Source organism: Talpa europaea (assembly GCF_964194135.1).
Source record: "Talpa europaea genome assembly, chromosome: 14".
Classification (NCBI taxonomy): domain Eukaryota; kingdom Metazoa; phylum Chordata; class Mammalia; order Eulipotyphla; family Talpidae; genus Talpa; species Talpa europaea.
The window spans coordinates 90513363-90533120 of NC_140082.1; the positions used below are offsets into that span (position 1 = coordinate 90513363).

A 19758-nucleotide genomic window follows, 5' to 3' on the forward strand; every position below is an offset into this window, starting at 1 on the left:
AGAGAATTCACCAGAGCCAGAGCAGGGAGCAGAGCAGGCAGAAGGACCAAAGTACACTGCTGAGGGGAGCAGCGGGCGGCAGGAGAGATCTGCGCGCCATGTGGAACCCTCCTCCGGTGGCCGGGGAGCAGCCGGGGATCGAACCGGCGCCGCAGAGGTCGCCGGCAGCTTCACAACCCAGCGCTCAACTGCTGCGCCACCGGGGAGGCCCGCCCCCTCCCTATTTTTTAGTATAATTGGTATTTATGAACTCTTGAAAATTTAGTGTACTCGTTATGCATTTCTGTCTTTCGTTATTTTGCTCCTCAGAGTGACCCAGATTTGACCCATTGGATCTTTCCAGTTGGCTTGTTGTCCTCCTTACGTGACTCCCATCAGTCTTTGAGTGCTTCTGAGGCACACGTTGTTTAGGGCTCTCCTGGTACTTTGCCCATTTTGGATGTCAGCCATTTGACTAGGGAGCTGTGTGTCCCTGTTGTAGAAGATAGAGATGATGTGGGAACTAGATTTAAAGCTCCTTTATCTTCTCTAATTTGTTTGCTTCTTTTATTCAGGTTTATAATAACTGATAACTGTGTTACTGTCTTTCCAAACTTTGTTTTTTATTTGGTGTTCTGTTAGTTTTCTCTTTCATTCACCTCTGATTTTATGTATTTATTTTTTCTTTTATTTTGCTACTTGGGTATCATTTAGGCCTCAGAGACCTGTTCTGAAAAATTTTATCAGGGTACGTTATGTGTAAAATTCACCCATCTCCAGGGCCTCCCCGGTGGCGCAGCAGTTGAGCGCTGGATTGCGAGGCTGCCCGCAGCCTCTGCAGTGCCGGTTCGATCCCTGGCTGCTCCCCGGCCACTGGAGGAGGGTCCCACATGGCGCGCAGACCTCTCCTGCCGCCCGCTGCTCCCCTCAGCAGTGTACTTCGGTCCTTCTGCCTGCTCTGTTCCCCACTCTGGCTCGGAGGATTCGCTCACCCTCCTGCGCTTCTGACTGTACCCAGTGCTTGTATAAATTAATTAAAAAAAATTCACCCATCTCTACTGTACAAATCAGTGATTTTTCATAAGTTTACCTAGTGCAGCAGCCAACACCACCTCCAGCTTTGGAACATCCTCATCACCTCTGAGACCCTCAAGCTCTTGCCGTAGTCTACATCCAGCCCCAGCAATGCACTGCTCTACCCTCTCTCTCTCTCCATACTCACCTTTCCTAGCATCTCGTGCAGGTGGCACCATACACAGCATGTTCTTTTATATGTGACTTCTTTTCATGTAGCGTGATGTTTTCAGGTTTCATCCATGTTGTAGCACAACAATGTCAGTGTTTCACTCCTCTTATTGTTGACTAGTATTCCGTTGTCTGCATAGACCAGTCTGTGCAGTCATTCATCGATTTTTGACATTTGAGTATGCCCTTACGGGCTGTTGGGAGTAATGCTGTGATAAACATGCGAGTCTTTGCTCACGTTTTCATTTCTCTCGGGTAAGTTCCTAGGAGTGGGATTTCTGGGTTGTGTGATATACTTATGTTTAAACTTTTAAGAAACTGACAGAGTTCCTCAAAGTGGCTGTATCATCTAAATACCCACCAGCACTATGTGGGGTTCCTCTTTCTCCACATTCTGACCAATGTTTGTTATTACCTGTTGTTTTGTTTGTTTTTTTCCCTAATTTTACCCATCCTAATGATGTGACAGAATATCTTAATGAAATTTGACTTTGTATTTCTTTAATGACTAATGGTAACTGGGCATCTTTTCACTTGCTTATTAGCTTTCCTAAAGTCTTCTTAGGTGAAATGTCTATTCCAGTCTTTTGCCCATTTTTTGTTTGTGTATCTTATTGACTTGTCAGACTTCTTTGTACATTCTGGGTACAAGTCCTGTATCACGTATGTAGTTTTAGCAAATACATTTTTTCCCTCGTCTGGCCTGTCTTTTCATTTTCTTACTGGTGTCTTTTGAAACACAGAAGTTCTAAAGTTCAAAGAGGTCCAATTTATCCTTTTTTTTTCTTACAGAAATTATGTTTTTAGTAGTATTGCTATGATATCTTTGCCTAAACTAAGGTCTTAAGGATTTTCTGTGTTTTCCTTTAAGGTTTTATAGTTTTAGTTCTCATATTTCGGTGTCTCTGACCCATTGAAGGACCTACTCTGTTAGACTTTGAAAATGTAATGACTTCTTTTTGGTTTATCCGTTCTAGGCTGAACAGCAAGGAGACTTCAGTAATAATATATGTCCCTTCAGCATTGCCCTCCTGCTCTCGGTAACGAGAATACAAAGATTTGAGGAACAGGTACTTACTAATGATTTTTTGATTCCTTCTATGTTTCAATGGAAGTCAGGCTGTTTTTAGGCCATCCTTTCCTAAACAGCTGTTCCCATGCAGCCAGCAGTACATTCCTCTGCTAGACTTCCAGGCCCACACTGTGCTAGCGGGCTGTTTGAAGATGTCTCTAGTTACTTGGTTTATGCCTCCATTTCCAGTTGTGTGGTCAACCAGGTGGTAGGATAGGAATAAGAGTGGGAAAATATCACACAGTTAAGTAGCAAGAACAGAATTTTAGCAGAATAGTCACTTGCGAAATTACTATGTTGTAACTTTCCAAGAACTTGTTCCTGTGTTAAGTTGTAATTAACTTAACATAGGGTAGTTTCAAGGGTGAAAATACAAAATGCTTTACTCCTTTTTTTACTCGTGTATTTTATGGTTGTGAGTAATATTAATACTGATTTTTAGTCCATTTCCTCTCTTAAGGAAGGCCTGTCTTCAACTCAGGTTCCCATGGGCAGTCATCATTTCTGTATCATACTTAGTGAAGAGTTGCAGGGCTCAGAGTGTGTGGCAGCAAGTAGATGCAGCTCCACAGGGTTAAGATTCTATAGTATGGGCTGTCATTTTTGCTTCATTTTCCCATTTCTTTCATTATATTAGGTGTTTGACCTTTTAAAGACTTTGGTTATAAAAAGCTTTAAGGATCTTCAGCTTCTCCAAGGATCAAAATTTCTACAAAATCTAGTCCCTCATAGAACGTGTGTTTCAGCCATGATCTTGGAAGTAGTAAAGAGTAGGTGAGTTGGTGAACCGTGTTCTAGTAGGTTCTTACTTATGGCCATCAGGAACTATAACTGTGGACTTCACCTGTCAAGGTTCAGTCCTTTAAAGTTCGTCAAACTGACTTTCTCTGTCTTGAAACGTTCTTAAATCCTAAGACCTGATTTCTTGGCCGAGAGTATGAAACCGAAATAGATATTTTTACTCCTTTCCTGATATTACAACTTTTTATTGGCTTGAGTTTTCATTGACATTTAGATGAGCAAAAAAAAAAAAATTTCCGGATTTGTTGAAATTTGGTGCTGATGCTTGTAAGTAGCAGTTTTACGCAGTTGACTAGCAGTTTTAGACAAACCCATTTAAAGTCATGCTGAAAAGACTAGTAACCATCCTGATTATTATTTTAATTTTAGGATATGCATTGGCTGGGTAGTAGTCCTTATGGTGTGATGCTTTGTCTACGGATTAAATATATTTTTTAAGTTTTATTATTTAAACCATAATTTTAAGGTAGATCTCATTTCAGGTCTGGGAATTCTGATTTACATTGAATTTATGTGTCAAGTTTGGGCAATGTGCAACTTGGCAATACATACAAAGTAAGGTAACCACTAAGTTTTCTTTTTAACTAAGCTTTGTCTTCTTGCAGTGTTCATAGTTGGGATCATGTCACTCAGGGCCTTGTTGAACTTGGCTTCATTTTAATGGATTCATATGGACCAAAGAAAATTTTTGATGGAAAACCAATAGAACCCAAAATGCCAAACCAGCAGGCATGTAAGCTGGGAGCTAATATCCTGTTGGAGACTTTTAAGGTGAGACTGGTTTGGCAACCATTCCCTAATTCTGTGAAATTATATTATGAATAGGGCATGCATGGCATTTGCCTGGGAGTTTGGGTGACAAGGGCATCTTAGTCTGTCGCCGTTTCTGGGAACAGAGGTTGGCATAGTGTTGGAATACAATAGATCCAGTTTGATGGATTATTCACTTTTTTATCCTTTATTTTATGTAAGTTTTCCACACTAGATTCAGTTGTATCTGGCCATTTCTTACAAGTTTCAATATGATTTTGTTTTCTCATGATTTTCTCTTCTTCTAGCAATAAATCATTCCTGGGTTTTTCTTTTTTTAATGGTATTCCCCTATGCAAAAAGCTATCTTTCAGGGATGTCTCCTTGGTGGCACAGGGTAAGTATCAGTGCTAGCGAGCTATTGCTGGCCACTGCAGCACAAATTAGATCCCTGATCCCAGCCAGGGAACTAACTCACACCATGCAGCAGACCTCTCTGTCTTGCCCACTGGTCTCCTCAGCAGTCTATTTCAGTACATCTGCCTGTTCTGCTCCCCACTCTGTCTCCAGTGAATCCTCTCACCCCTGTACCTTTGGCCTAGATCCCAGTTCTTGTATGCATAAACCAATAAAATAAATCTTTTAGGAAAAAAGTTATCTGGAACTAAACTTTGACTTGCTAGTGATTCCTTTAAGTCATCTTTTCGACATTCTGTTATGTAGTATAGCTGCGTTCCGAAAGTGCCTCCTAAGAATGTTACTCAGGGCCAGTTTACATGTGAAGTTAGGGTTCTGCTACAGAACTGGGAGTGATTGCTTGCACTAGTCCTTGAGAGTTGTGTGTTACAGGATATAAATGACTTCTTAATAGTAAACTGACTTAAAATATTCCTAGAATAAGAGACATTAATGGTTTTTTGTTTTTAAATATTTTTAAAATTTAGATAGTTCTGCTTGATTTCACATAGATGTTGACTTTGTCAAGACATCTCTAGAGCAAATAATTTACCACTAAGTTTAACAGGTAGTCTCCCAGAATTTTTTTTTAATTTATTTATTTATGCATACAAAAGCTGGGGTGCAGGCCAGAGGTGCAGGGGGTGAGAGGATTTACCAGAGACAAAGTGGGGAGCAGAAGAGTCAGAGCCACTGAAATCCACTGCTGAGGGGAGCAATGGGGAGACAGGAGAGATCTGCTGTGCCATGTGGGTCACCTCCCTGGCTGGGGTTTGAACGCATGCTGTAGTGGCTGGTGGTAGCTGCGTCTTAACCCCTTGCGCCACCAGGGAGGTCCGGTTTCCAGAAATTTTCATGGACCTTTAAAATTTGAAATTAAAGTTACACGTACTGTTACAAACATGGACGTTGGCGTGTGGTGGACACCCAAGTAGAGCTGCCCAGTGTGGTACTGGACCCCGTGTGTAGTAAAGCTTGCCTGTGGTCTGTGCTGTAAGCCAATGAGCAGGCCCAGCTGTGGAGTCGTCTGAACATGGAATGAGGGCAGAGTGAAGTGATTCTTTCTCCACATGACTCCTGTTATGTTTGTCTTTGACATAAGCAGTTGAGTTTTACCCCTATCCCGATTGTTTATTCTGTCTAACTTGCATTTGTAAACTGAAGGTGACAAAAGGTTACTTTATTGTTTTTTCTTCTTGTTCTTGTGTAGATCCATGAGATGATCAGACAAGAAATTCTAGAGCAAGTCCTCAACAGGGTTGTTACCAGAACATCCTCTCCCATCTGCCATTTTTTAGGTATTGAACTCAGAGTAGATCAAACCCTCAGAAAAATGTTTATTTAAATACCATGTTTTGGTTTTAGAGAGAATTTTTTAATAATATAATTTAATCTTATATCTTTGATTATGACGCCAGTAATATGTGTCTGCTTATATTCCCTGTGGTTATCAAGAAACAAACAGATATATCACTCGTTATTGAACTTGTCTCTGGAATCAACTTTCTCTTTTTTTGTCTTAATACATCTGAACAAATGAGCACAGTGTTTCTACCACTCAGGACCTTCCGTTGTCTTAACCCTTGGGATTCCGATGCCAGACTCCTCTCTTTAGTGATCTCTGAATTTAATACACACCTCCTCACACCTAAATGGAGTCGTCTTTCCATAGTGACCATCACTGTTTACAGCTCCCCTGAAATATTCTTAGATATGTTCTCTGATACCCATAATAGTTTGTTTCTTCTTCTGCCTCCAATCTGGTCTGCTGTCTATCACTGTAGATGTTATTTTTTGAATTTTATGGAAATGCAATCTTACATACTTTTCAGTCTGACTTCTTTCACCATAACATTTTTTATACAGCTGATCTGTTCATGAATTCTTTTGTATATCACAAAATGTCTATTTTGTATTTTTTTGGAAGATTTTTTCGCTTAGTATAGAATTGTACATTGAGGTTTTTTCTTTTTTAAGATTTATTTATTTGTTTATACAAGCACTGGGTACAGTCATAAGTGCGGGAGGGTGAGAGAATTCACCAGAGCCAGAGCGGGGAGCAGAGCAGGCAGAAGGACCGAAGTACACTGCTGAGGGGAGCAGCCGGCGGCAGGAGAGGTCTGCGTGCCATGTGGGACCTTCCTCTGGAGGCCAGGGGGGAGCCAGGGATCAAACTGGCGCTGCAGAGGCTTTGGGCAGCTTCGCAGCCCAGCGCTCAACCGCTGCACCACCGGGGAGGCCCCTGAGGTTTTTTCTTTATTAAAGATGTTACTTTACTGTCTTGTGGCTTTCACTATTTCCAATAGAAGTCTGCTCGCTTATTTTTTGTTCCTTTCTGTGTAATTTCTTTGACTGCCTTAAGATTTTTTTCATATCAGGGCCTCTGTGGTGGTACAGGGGTTAAAGTCTCAGCACTGTCAGTCTATTGCCAACCACTGTGGCCTGGGTTTGATCCCCCAGCCAGGGAGCTGACCCCCATGGTGCTGCAGACTTTTCCCATCTTGCCCGCTCCTCCCCTCAGCAATGTGTCTCAGTCTGTCCGCCTGTTCTGCTCCCCACTCTGACTCCAGTGGGTCCTCTTAATCTGCGCACCTCTGGCCTACACCCCAGTTCTTCAGACTGGGAGTTTTTCCCTCCCCTGAGAATGGGGAGAGGGGAAATTCACTACAATTAGAATGTATGGTACAGAATTTCATGCAAATAAGATGTGTCAGCAGTGTGATAATGTAAAATGTATTTTTTTTTAAAGATTTATTTATTTATTTATACAAGCACTGGATACAGTCAGAAGCATGGGAGGGTGAGATAATTCACCAGAGCTAGAACAGGGAACAGAACAGGCAGACTGACGAAGTACACTGCTGAGGGAAGCAGGGTCTGTGGAGAGGTCTGTGCGCCATGTGGGACCCTCGCCCGGCGGCCAGGGGTCGAATCGGCGCTGCAGAGGCTGCAGGCAGCTTTGCAACCCAGCGCTCAACCGCTGCACCACTGGGGAGGCCCCTAAAATGTATTTAAACAAAAAGGACGAATGCACAAACTTACTACTGCTTACATCACTGCAGCTTCTTTTACTGATTTCAAAACAAAACAAAGGCCTCCCTGGTGGCCTAGGGGTTAAGTCTCAGTGCTATCACCACTACAACCCGAGTTCAATCAACCTGAGTTCAATCTCAGGCCCGGGAGGTGACCCACCCCAGGCGCAGCAGACCTGTTCTTTCTTGCCTGCTGCTCCCCTCAGCAGTGGATTTCAGTAGATCTACCTGTTCTGCTCTCCACTGTGTCTCTGGTGAATCCTCTCACCCTCCACGTCTGTGGCCTACATCCCAGTTCACACACAGACACACACACAGACACACACACACACACACGTGCCTGAAAGAAAAAAAAACTAGTCTGGCACTTGCTAGGCAATAAACCATGTCTGAGATTATTAGATATTTGTATTTTGTATTTACTTCTTTCATTCTTTTAAAAGAATTTATGCTTGTATTGTATGCTTCTTATAGGTCCATATTACACTTGCACATAATGAGTGTTCATAAATACTTAGCTTGGATATGTGAAGACTGTGTATGCTACTTGGCTGGGCAGTGCAATAAGTTTCTGCCCTTTCAGTTTAATTTTTGTAGTCATGTAACTATCACAGACCAATGTTAAATGTCCTGGTCACACCTGCTGTAGGGAAAGTGTATAGTATCGGTAGAAATTTATACTGCAGTATGATTAACTTCTTTGAGAAGGGAAGCAAGAACAGTTATGTCATTTTTTTCTCCATATTTCTTTCGTTTATTTGAAATATTTCATTATTGGAGGCAACTGACTAGAAATTTTGTATTTTCAGACCTGCTTTCAAATATCATCATGTATGCACCTTTAGTTCTTCAAAGTTGTTCTTCTAAAGTCACAGAAGCTTTTGATTATTTGTGCTTTCTGCCCCTTCAAACTGTGCAAGGGCTACTGAAGGCAGTGCAGGTAAATTTTCTGACTCCTATGGTGCTTGCCAAACTGAGGTTGAACTGAAAGTGGAAATCTGATGTCTAAGAAATCCTGTTTCCCTTAATTGAAAACATAAAACTTGAAATTAAAAGAGTTTAGCACTGAGCTCAACTGTTTTGCAAGTTTACTTTCTCTTCATGGCATTACTCTCTTTTGACTTATTTTCATTAGTGAAGTAATTGAAATGCTCTTAGAAAATTACTGAGAACAATAAATGTAAAGTCATTCACAACAAATTTCAGTTTAGTATTTCAGATTATACTATTGTCATTAGTTAAGTGTAGTAAACATTGAAACATATATATAAAACAAAATCAAAGTTCCTTGTATAAGCCAGATGGTAGTGGCATGGGATAGAAGTGAGCAAAGGCCAATAAATTTGTTTTGGTTTTACCTACCGATTCTTCCTCTTTTAGCCCCTTCTCAAAGTCAGCATATCAGTGAGAGACTCCCTGATACTTGTCCTTCGGAAAGCTATGTTTGCCAGGTAAGCAGCATCCCATGATAATGTGGGGGTGATGCCTTCTGGTGTTAAGTCCTCTGCCATCTCCTAGTATCACAGCTGTTCACAGCAGTCACTCAGAGGCCTAACCTGAGAGGAAGAAGCCAGTGTGCCCAGTGTTGTATGTGCTTCATCTCATGCAGTCTCCAAGCAGGTTTAGGAACCATGAGTGACTATAGTTCCCTTGTTACAGGAGACTAAGTGGTTTTCCAAGGGTCAAACAGGTGGTGGCGGCGCTAGGATTTGAGTGTGCCATCTCAGGTATTCTGCGGTGTACTCTAGAGTATCCTTCAAGCTATGTTCCATTGCCAAGTACTTTGAAATGAGAACTGTAAACAGTTCTGAAGAGGAAAACCCCTTAACTTTAGTGAATATCAAAATCATGGTCCAGTGATTATAGATAAAAGAAATTGTCAAGGTATTGTGGAGGGTTTTATTGGCTCAGCCAGTACTTCTAAATCTCTCTTCCCTTATTTCTTAGATATAAGCTAGAGATGATAAACCATCTAAGAAAACACTAAGACAAGTCACACGTGGGAAGCTTTTGTTTGTATAAGATACCCAGTTGGTGTCTGGCCATACTGTAATGTGCTCATGGCTCTCCAGAGGAGCCAGAATTAATGAACTTTTGTTTATCTCTTCCCAGAGGCATGTCTGATAGGCCAGGGTGTATACTGCAGCCTTTAGAACATGAATTAGTCATGCCTCAGTAAACTTGGTGTATCCTTTTTCTGGATGGAAGGTTTATAAGGCGACATTATAGGAAGAAGGGGCGTGCTCCTTCAGACAAGAAATCCAGTCTATTCAACCCTTCACGTTTGCACTACTAGCCCATCATGCTGCCTCTCAGCACTCTGTTCTCATGCCCCACATTCACCTGTCAGTAGGTAGAATAAAGCAGTGGCGTGAGTTACAGAGATAATAGCTCAGCTGAATCTCTGTGCTGCTAATCACTGTGAGCAGCTGATGCCTTATTTCATGATATAAGGTGTACATAAGTTCACCTTGTTTTGCTCTGTGTTTCCTTGTTTACACTTATTTCCCCTCTGTGGGACTAACTGGATTTTCTGACCAGAGCCTATACCTGTGAGGTTAGTCTTGTTTGTTAACTTTTTCATGGTCTGTTCCTGAGCTAGCCAGCTTGATGCCAGGAAATCTGCAGTTGCTGGGTTTTTGCTACTCCTGAAGAACTTCAAAGTCCTAGGCAGCTTGTCGTCCTCGCAGTGCAGTCAGTCTATCGGGGTCAGCCAGGTGAGTGTGGCTCATATCAGCTGCTGTGTGCACCATGCGGGCGTGTGTCATGTGCAAGCTGATCGCCTCTCCTTGGTGGGTGTACGAATGACCCTGAAATGGAGTCTGATGATGACAATACCAGCTGCCACTCACTAGCGGCAGATTTGCTGTCTGCTGACATGTGCTGCTTGCTAGTGTGGCCACCACTGCCTCCGTGGGGCTGTCGAACTGAACACAGGACCAAAACAGGTGGTCGTGAGCTGTGCTGTGTGTATGAAACACAAGAAAGTAAAATACTTTATTAATCTTTTATTTTGATTACATGTTGAGATAATAATTTGGCTATGTTGGTTTAAATAAAATATTGAAATTTCACCGTTTCTTTTTCCTTTTTCTAACTTGGCTATTAGAAAATATTAAATTGCACGTGTGGTTTGTGTTACGTCTCGTGGGCACCACTGCTCGTCATGCTAAATGCTTTACGTGCATTACCAGTTGCTCTTCACAGGACTCCTGAGCAAGATACAGATTGTTATCCCCACTTTGAATATTTCATTTACTTTGCACACGAACATCTATTAAACTCTGCAATCTGAGAAAGCAAGACTTTTTATAAGAATATGCTTATCTTTCAGGCAGTAATGTCTTCAAGATTGTTAATATTGAATAGATGCCTGTAAGCTTGTGTACAACTGTACAGTTGTGAGTGAGACATTTATAGAGCAGTTGCAGTAGGAATCCTTATTTTATTGGTATGGTATAACTATAAAACTTGTCTATAAATTATTGCATAGCTTAAATATTAGGAACACTAGGTATCATTTATGTATTATTATCTTGATTTTAAGAATAAGGATTCAGAAAAGTTAAATAATTGGCCCCAGGCAATATAACCAATAAAGGGAAGAACTGGGATTTGACCTCAGTCATTATTAACAGCCTCACTAAGTGCCTGCAATGAGGATTAGCAGTTCTTCAATTTCCTAAATTTAATATGTAAATCAAATTAAGGGATATTACTCTTTGTCATGTCTGTTTCTAGACTAAAAGTTACCTCTAAACCATAGAATTTTGTGGAGGCAAAAAGAACTTGATTCTTTCAGATATTGAAGACAATCCAGTGCATTTTAGTGCATTTCAGTGCATTTCAGATATTGAAAACAAATCCAGTGCATTGTGATCAATATTGGAACACTCCTTTCAGGTGCACGTGGACGTTCACAGCCGCTACAGTTCTGTTGCCAATGAAACATTTTGCCTTGAGATCATGGACAGTCTGAGAAGATGCTTGGGCCAGCAGGCTAATGTCCGTCTCATGCTTTATGAGGTAAAGCACCAAGTGAAAAGAGCGTAGCACTGCTCCCAATCCTTTATTTTAGTGATTTTTTTCCCCCCGAATATAAAAGTATAAGAAATATGCTTGTGTTTGTTGCAATTAGAACCAGTAATTTGTGATGCTGAGCTGAAAGTTGCTTATAGGGGCAGCTCTCCTGCCTGCCTGTGACTATGCAGGAGCCTCTTTCTCCCATTCCTAATAAACCTGTCCTTTGATTTATTTTTAATAGATTTTTTTTATTTATGCATACAAGAACTGGGGTACAGGCCAGAGGTGTGGGAGGATGAGAGGATTCACCAGAGACAGAGTGGGGAGCAGAACAGGTGGATCTATTGAAATACACTAAGGGGAGCAGCGGGGAGACAGGAGAGGTCTGCTGCGCCCTGTGGGTCAGCTTCCTGGCCGGGGATCAAACTCATGTTGCAGAGCCTGCAGATACCTTCATTGTGCTGAGACTTAACCCCTGTGCCACCAGAGGGTTAAGCCTATCCTTTTAAAAAGTTAAGGGAAAAAATTGCTTAAGGTAAGAAATATAGAGTCATTAAAACACTTTAAAATCTTTATCTTATTTTGAAATATATAAATACATTTAATTTCCTGTTCTTTTATTTAAAAATCAAGTACTTTTGTATTGTTTTGCATATGAGTGCCAGTCGGAACTTCCTGTTTCTCAAACAAACCATGACCTTAACTTATTGGCTGTAATTTCAAGTTTTTGTTTACCTAAAGTGGGATTAAAAAGTTTAAGACACTTGATACCATCTTAGTGTAGAATCCTTATAGTGTTCAGTATTTTCCCCATTTTTTTATAATTGCCTTACCCCAATTCACCAGAAATTGGTTTCAGTGATATATTCTCATTTGCATCTTTCCAAACATCTGCCTCAATTTTTATAGAAACTTTGTCTTTTTGCACTTAACTTCCAACAGCTTGCAAAATGATTATTATGTGATTATGTGGTTAAATCACATAATTATGATGTCTGTGCAATTAGTGAAAAATTAATGGAACAAATACAGCTACTGGCTTGTGGTCAGCACATAATTCAGCCAGAGGGAACAAGCGTGCACATCATGGAGGGGCACTGTAGTTTTTGGCTTTCTGGGAGCCGTGCACTCCAGCGTTCACACGCACGGATGGAGAGTGGCACACAGCGTAGCACAGAGGTTAAATGGAAGTCATTTCAGAGAGCAATTATTAAAATACCTTCATTTGACAGTCTTAAAATGCAGTCGTTGTTGGGCACTGTGTTTAATTCTCATTATTTTTTTTTTTAGAGGCACGTATTTTATTTATTTATTTATTTGTTTTGTTTTGTTTATACATGCACTGGGTACAGTCAGAAGTGCGGGAGGGTGAGAGAATTCACCAGAGCCAGAGCAGGGAGCAGAGCAGGCAGAGGGACTGAAGCACACTGCTGAGGGGAGCAGCGGGTGGCAGGAGAGGTCTGCGCTCCATGTGGGACCCACCTCCGGTGGCCGGGGAGCAGCCGGGGATTGAACCAGCGCCGTGGAGGTCACGGGGAGCTTCGCAACCCAGCGCTCAACCGCTGCGCCACCGGGGAGGCCCTTAATTCTCATTATTTTTGGACATTTTTGTCGTTTCTACTTTTTTCAGTGTGAATATTGTACCTTAGTGTTTAATCATAATGCTGGATTACAGGTGTGAACATTGTAAAGTTTCTGGCAAGCATTGAATTTTATTTAATCACGAAAGTTACCTTTGTTGAACATTCATTTGTGGTTAAAAGAAAAAAAAATCTTAGAACCTTCTTGCAAACTAGAATTAGAGGGAATTTCTGCAACCCGATAAAGCCTACATGTAGTATAAATGGTGAAAGGCTGAATGATTTGCCTCTTTTCATGATTGGCACTTTTATGCAGCATTATAGTGACATTCTTACCTAGTGCAACAAGATGAAAAAGAAAACCAACGATATAGACTTGAGAGGATGAAGTACAGCTGTTGCAATTTGCGTATTATACATAGACAACACTGAAGACTAGAAAGTGAGTTTAGCTAGGTTTAGGTCATGGGGCACAGGATCAATATCATTGCAAAAATCAGTTTAGTTCCATATACTAGCAAGGAATGATTGGAAAATAAAATAGTTACAATAAATAAAAGTAAAATATTAAATATTTAAATAAAATTTTAATGTTAAATACATGGAGTGATGCAATGTTCACAATGGATTGATGGTTTACATACTTTTATTTTTTTTAAGATTTATTTATGCATATAAGAATGGGGGTACCGGCCAGAGGTGCAGGGGGTGAGAGGATTCACCAGAGACAGAGTGGGGAGCAGAACAGGAAGATTGACTGAAATACACTGCTGAGGGGAGCAGCGGGGAGACAGGAGAGGTCTGCTGCACTATGTGGGTCAGCTCCCTGGCTGGGTATGGAACTTGTGCTGCAGAGGCTGCAGATAGCTTCATAGTGCTGACACTTAACCCCTTGCACCACCAGGCTTTTTCTTATAGATGAACTGTGCAGCCTCTTTCCCAGGTTCCGAAACAAAGTTCTCCCTAGGATTTTACTCTGAGCAATTTTTGACTAAGATTGGAAAGTGTGGGATGGAAGAAATGTCAATCATTTCCATTAAGGCACTTAGGACCAGGAGGCACAGTTGAGGCACTGGAAACTTAACTGACAAGTCCTCAAAAGGAAGGCTGCAAATGTGGGTAAGAGAAAAAGAATGAACGCTAGGACGTCCCTGCTGTGGACAGGCGAAGTGCCCCAAAGCCAGTAGTGACCTTTGCTGAAAATTGTGAGGACTGTGGTGCCTTTATAATCCACTTCTCAGTGATCAAAGATGTCTTCTTACCTTAGGAGGATAACTGAAACTTTCTAAATTGTTTTTCCTCTAACAAATGTGGTCTCCTTCTTTTTCAAGGAACTGAAAATAAGGTAAACTTAATGTTACTTTAAAATTAAGATTGTCCAAATCAGGCCTCCCACGTGGCACAGGGGTTAAAGTCTCAGTGCCCATCAAGCTGTATTGGCAGCCACTGTGGCCTGAGTGCAATCCCCGGCCAGGGAGCTGACCCACAGGGCACAGCAGACCTCTCCTGTCTCCCCGCTGCTCCCCTCAGCAGTGTATTTCAGTAGATCTGCCCCTTCTGTTCCCCACTCTGTCTCTGGTGAGTCTTTTCATCCCCCGTACCTCTGGTCTACACCCCAGTTTTTGTGTACATAAAGAAATAAAAATAAATCTTAAAAAAAAAAAAAGATTGTCCAAATCCCTATTAACTTTGTCAGAGCTTATTTGTTCTCTATTTAATTCCTTTTAGGGGTTCTATGATGTCCTTCGAAGAAACTCTCAGCTAGCTAATTCAATCATGCAGACCCTGCTCTCACAGGTAAAATATATTTTTATAGAAAAAGAGAACAGATAATGAGAGATTGAAATATGATCAACATGTTTCAGACTTGGTGAAATACAAAATAATTCTAACTAGTATGTTGTGAGTCTGCTTGGGATCTAGAGGGTCGTCTTATTCTCTCACCACTCACTTTCCCGCCATGTTGCTGTCCTCTAGCAGTCAGCTCTCAGCTCACGGTCCATATCCTTAGTCACCAGACATTTTAATGAACCCACTGTCATTAAAATGTCTGCTGTCAGCTGCTCTGTTCTGGTTTACTCCTGGGGAATAGCACTGGAGCCAGTACAGCAAACTGTTGACATTTGTTAAATCTTAGTGACAGATAAACTGGCGGCTATTAGGGTTTTTTTTGGGACTTTGCACTTTAAAAAATTTTCAAATTAGGAAATATTTTAAAGGACCATGAAGATAAGAATTAAGCTGGAGAATATCTGGTATAAATAAGACCTTTAAAATTAAACATTTAGTCTTATTCATTAAGCATTTGTTTCTTTTTTTAATAGCAGCTTTAGTGAGATAAAATTCACATAACATACAGTTCGCCCATTTGAAGTGGAGGACTCAGTTGGTTTGTAGTGTGTTCATAGGAATTGGCCATCATCGCCACAACTGTAGAACATGTCATGAGCTCAGAAGAAGCCCCATACCCTTAACCTGCTGCCTCCCAGTTTTCCCGTCCTCCTTCCGCCCTCCTAGCCCCAATCAACCACTCGTCTACTTGCCGTCTCTGTTGTCTGTTCTGGCTGTTTTCTGTAAGCAGAGTCACACAATACACATGCTCTTTGGTGCCTGACTTCTTTGCTTTAACCTGTTTCTAAGGCTCACCCACATTGCAGCATGTATCAATACTTCATTCACTCATACATCAAATAGGCATTAGGCATGAAAGGTGCCATTAGCTTGACCAGCCAAAGAAGTGAAAGGCCATGAGCCACGGTGCTTTTTCCCTCACTGTGCAGTTGAGACAGTTCTACGAGCCAACGCCCGATGTGCTGCCTCCTCTGAAATTAGAAACTTGTGTTCTCGCCCAGGGAGATCAGATCTGTCTACAAGAACCGCTGGTGAGACTTCCGTTCCTCCAACAAACTGTTATTTTTACTGTTGAGTTAAACATCTCTGTTGATAAGTTTGTCCTTTGGGAAGAGACCTTTCCCTCAGAGGCTCTCTTCCTGGTATTCCTAATGAATTTTTGCTCTTAATTCTTCCCTAATCATGGCTTCTGATCCATCATCACCATGATCTAATGGGACAGTAGCTCAGTGTCGGCATTTTACTAAATCAAGGCAACTACCACTTCTCCCAGGGAGCAGCTTCTCTCTCATCTGTTACTCCCTGGTGAGATATATTAAATAATTCTACTGTGAAATGTGGGTGGGAGGGCAGGAGATGAACTCAGGCCCCCGGCCTCATTAGTCTGGCGGGAGTGTATGATTTAGACTTGCCTAAAACGGACACTCTGTTGAATCTTCAGAAGGGCCAGGGCCAGTTTGGTTTCCTCTTGTTATCTAGACTCAAAGAGAGGGATGAGAGGATAAACACGAACGCTCCTCTACCCCAGTGACTTGGGGCTCATGGCAGGACATTGAGCTGGTCTTTCAGCTGTATCCTGCCGTCAGAGGTAGGTGCTCAGGGCCATGAGATCCCCCAGCTTTTAGAATGGCCTCAGGCGCAGATACCAGAAAGGATTTAACTTTGTAGCCTGACTTCTCGGTGTCTGTAGCAGCTTAGAAATGTACATGGATGTTGCTTTCTGAGGTGTTGGCTTGTGAGGCCAGTTCTTCTGGGAACAGTCAGGAAACAATGCCTCTGGTAGTTCAGTTGTTTTTTTTCTGGTTTTGTCAGTTCAGATTGACTTAATTTCTGATGCCCGTGAGCGGCGTAGTTCAGCCTTAGGGGTAAGAATTGCTCACTGGTCAGCAGCCTCTTCATGACTTAGGCCTTGGCTCTCAGGAAGACCTAATTATCCTTTCCGTCTACAGGATCATCTGCTGTGCTGTGTGCAGCACTGCCTGGCCTGGTATAAGAGTAGGGTGATACCCCTGCAGCAGGAGGAGGTGGAGGAAGAGGAGGGATTCTACCAGGATTTAGATGACATTCTGGAGTCGATTACTAATAGAATGATTAAGAGTGAACTCGAAGACTTTGAACTGGTAATCAATTGCCACATCTCAGCTATATTGCATAATGGAGGTTTTAGTGCCTTATTTATTTATTTTTTTTTGTGTGGGACCCTCGCTGGCGGCTGGGGAATGAACCGGGGCTGCAGAGGCTGGGGGCAGCCTCGCAGCCCAGCTTTCAACCACTGCGCCACCAGGGGAAGCCCTGCCTTATTTATTTTAATCTTGTGTCTTCTAGGATAAATCAGCAGATTTTTCTCAGAGTTCTGCTACTGGCATCAAAAATAATATCTGTGCTTCTCTTGTGATGGGAATTTGTGAGGTCCTAATAGAATATAATTTCTCTGTTAGTAATTTCAGGTGAGGTATTGGCTATCATTCTGCTTCCAATTTGACAAATTACCATTGTATATATGTATTTTTTTAATGCTAATAATGATGCTAACCGTACAGACCACAGCCATGACACTGTCTCTGATGGACATCTAAAGCAATGTTTTTCCCACCATAGAACCTGAAAGTATAAGCAAATCTTGTCCAGCTTGCAGGCTTTCGTTTATTCAGAATTCTTAGGCTGATTTTAAGACTTTGATGGGTATTTGTATTGACTTGTGTGGCCTGGGTTGCCTTTTTAATGAAGACCCGTTCATTGATAATATCTAAAATATGACACTTTTAATGAGGCATGGTGAAGTCCTTATTACTGTTTATTGTACGTAAAAGTAAACCACACTGTTCTGATGCTTGTCCTTGGTGATCTGTTCCCTTTTACACAGTAAGAGTAAATGTGAAGCAGTTTTGAACTTATTTATGTGTTACAAGAAACTCTCGGACATCCTTAATGAAAAAACTGGTAAAGGCAAAATCAAAACAGCCAACAAAACAAATGATAGTTTTCTGTCCCTGAAATTCGTGTCTGATCTGCTCACCGCTCTCTTCAGGTAGGTGTTGCTAGAGCAATTCCTATACCCATAGCAAGACATAAGTCCAGAGGTTTATGATTTTCTTGAGATAAAAGCTGGATCATCATAGGTAGACAATCTAAAGAGGTATTTTGAATTATTTAAGGAAAATTCAACAATAACATGAAACAGTGAAAAGATATGGATGATTTCCTATGAGGTGGTGTAAGAAAATCTGCCTAAGTAGCTTAAGCACAATAATAGATAAAAAAAGGTGGGGGGGGATCCTGAATTAAAAAAAAAAAAAATAGACCGAAACAAAAGCAAGATTGACCTTTACATTTCATCAAAGTAAAAGGAGTGGGCGGGAGAAGGGAGGTGAGCAAGCAGAGTGGCGTTGGCGCAACACAGCCTGCCTGGAGCCTACCTGGCAAGCCTGCCATGCACTGCCAATCTGGAAAGTTCTGGGAAGCCTCACCCCAGATCATGGTAGCAGCAGGGGAATCTTTTCTCTCTAGGGACAGTACCCAAAGCCATGAAGAGAGCCTATCTGTCCTGAGGGCCAGCAGTGAGTTCATGCGCTATGCAGTGAGCGTGGCTCTGCAGAAGGTGCAGCAGGTCAAGGAAACCGGGCATGTGGGTGGCCCTGATGGCCAAAACCCAGAGAAGGTCTTTCAGCACCTCTGTGACATCACCCGGTAAGTCACTTGCTATGGAGTCAGAGAAGAGAGTAGTCCTGCCGTGAGGTGGGATCTTAGTCACATATGAACTGTTACTGTGGTACCAGGAATAAAGAGGGATGTTACATAATGAGGAAACACTTCCCTAGTAGACAGGACTTGAATACTTACACACGTAACAGCTGTGTGTAGGCAAAAACTAGCAGCAGAAACTGACAGATCTGAAGGAGAAATACAAGTCATGTATATATTCTCATACAGAACAACTTACCTTGAAAAAGATCAGAGACATAAGTGTAAAACAACATGAAATGTGTAGAAGAAAGCAAAGAAAAACCTTCAGGACCTTGTTTTAATTGCTCTTTGAAAGATGCTCATGAGGAAATTAAAAGGTATGCTGCTGTGGTGTGTGCAAAATACGCGTCTGATAGAGGACTAGTAACCAGAGTGTACAAAGAACTCTCAGACTTATTAACAGCCAGTGAATAAATGAGTAAAATACTATTACAGACACGTTCCCAAAGAAAATAGATGGCAGAGACGCAAAAAGATGGCCCACATGCTCATTAGGTAAATGCAAATTAAAGTTACAACGAGGCAGCTCTAAACACCTATTAGAATGCCTGCCACTAACGGGCCAGCCATACCAGCGTGTTGCCATGGATGCGGGGAATTTGCTGTCATGTAGTGTTGACTGGACTGCAAAATGGTACAGCCACTTTGGAGAAGAGTTGGACAGTTTCTCGAAGGTTGAAGCACACAACTACCAGCGATCTACCCCTTGCGCTCTTCACTAGTTCCCCAAAAGAATGAAAGCAGATGTCCGTGTAAAGGTTTGCAGGGCTTTGATCTGTAAGAGCAAAATCTGGAGAGAGCCGACCCAGAGTTCCTCAACAGATGGACGGGTAGATTGATGAAGGGACAGTTGGGCACGTCCATCCAGGGATCACTGCTCAGCAATGAAATGGGCACGCTCCTGGTGCAGGCATCAGCACTTGTGAGAGGAATCTCAAAAGCATGTGCCAGGGCACCAAAGCCAGACTCTTGTCAAGAGTATAAAAGCAGGGCCTCCCTGGTGACTCAGGAGGTTGAGCACTGCACTATGAAGTGGACCGCAGCCTCTGTAGCACTAGTTCGATCCCCGGCCAGGGAGCAACCCACATGGTGCAGCAGACCTCTCCTGACTTGCCCACTGCTCCCCTCAGCAGTGTACTTCAATCTGCCTGTTCTGTTCCCCACTCTGTCTCTGGTGAATCCTCTCACCCCCCACATCTCTGGCCTGTGCCCCAGCTCTTGTATG

At 42.0% G+C, this 19758-nt stretch overlaps 1 protein-coding gene across 2 annotated transcripts in view; it reads left to right on the forward strand.

The window, feature by feature from the left end:
- The window catches only part of FANCI (FA complementation group I), a gene marked incomplete at its 5' end in the record, with an annotated part of 47482 nt that overhangs the window by 16244 nt on the left and 11480 nt on the right, over positions 1-19758 (forward strand). The window contains 14 exons of one of the 2 annotated variants that reach the window (XM_084254275.1): positions 2202-2294; positions 2934-3070; positions 3703-3868; positions 5514-5601; positions 8145-8275; positions 8716-8786; positions 9938-10052; positions 11239-11361; positions 14667-14735; positions 15719-15820; positions 16739-16909; positions 17115-17236; positions 17653-17817; positions 18297-18476. In XM_084254275.1, the coding sequence (XP_084110401.1) occupies positions 2202-2294; positions 2934-3070; positions 3703-3868; positions 5514-5601; positions 8145-8275; positions 8716-8786; positions 9938-10052; positions 11239-11361; positions 14667-14735; positions 15719-15820; positions 16739-16909; positions 17115-17236; positions 17653-17817; positions 18297-18476 (1733 nt within the window). The remainder of the gene's footprint in view (positions 1-2201; positions 2295-2933; positions 3071-3702; positions 3869-5513; positions 5602-8144; positions 8276-8715; positions 8787-9937; positions 10053-11238; positions 11362-14666; positions 14736-15718; positions 15821-16738; positions 16910-17114; positions 17237-17652; positions 17818-18296; positions 18477-19758) is intronic. The other variant, XM_084254276.1, reaches the window with a different exon arrangement.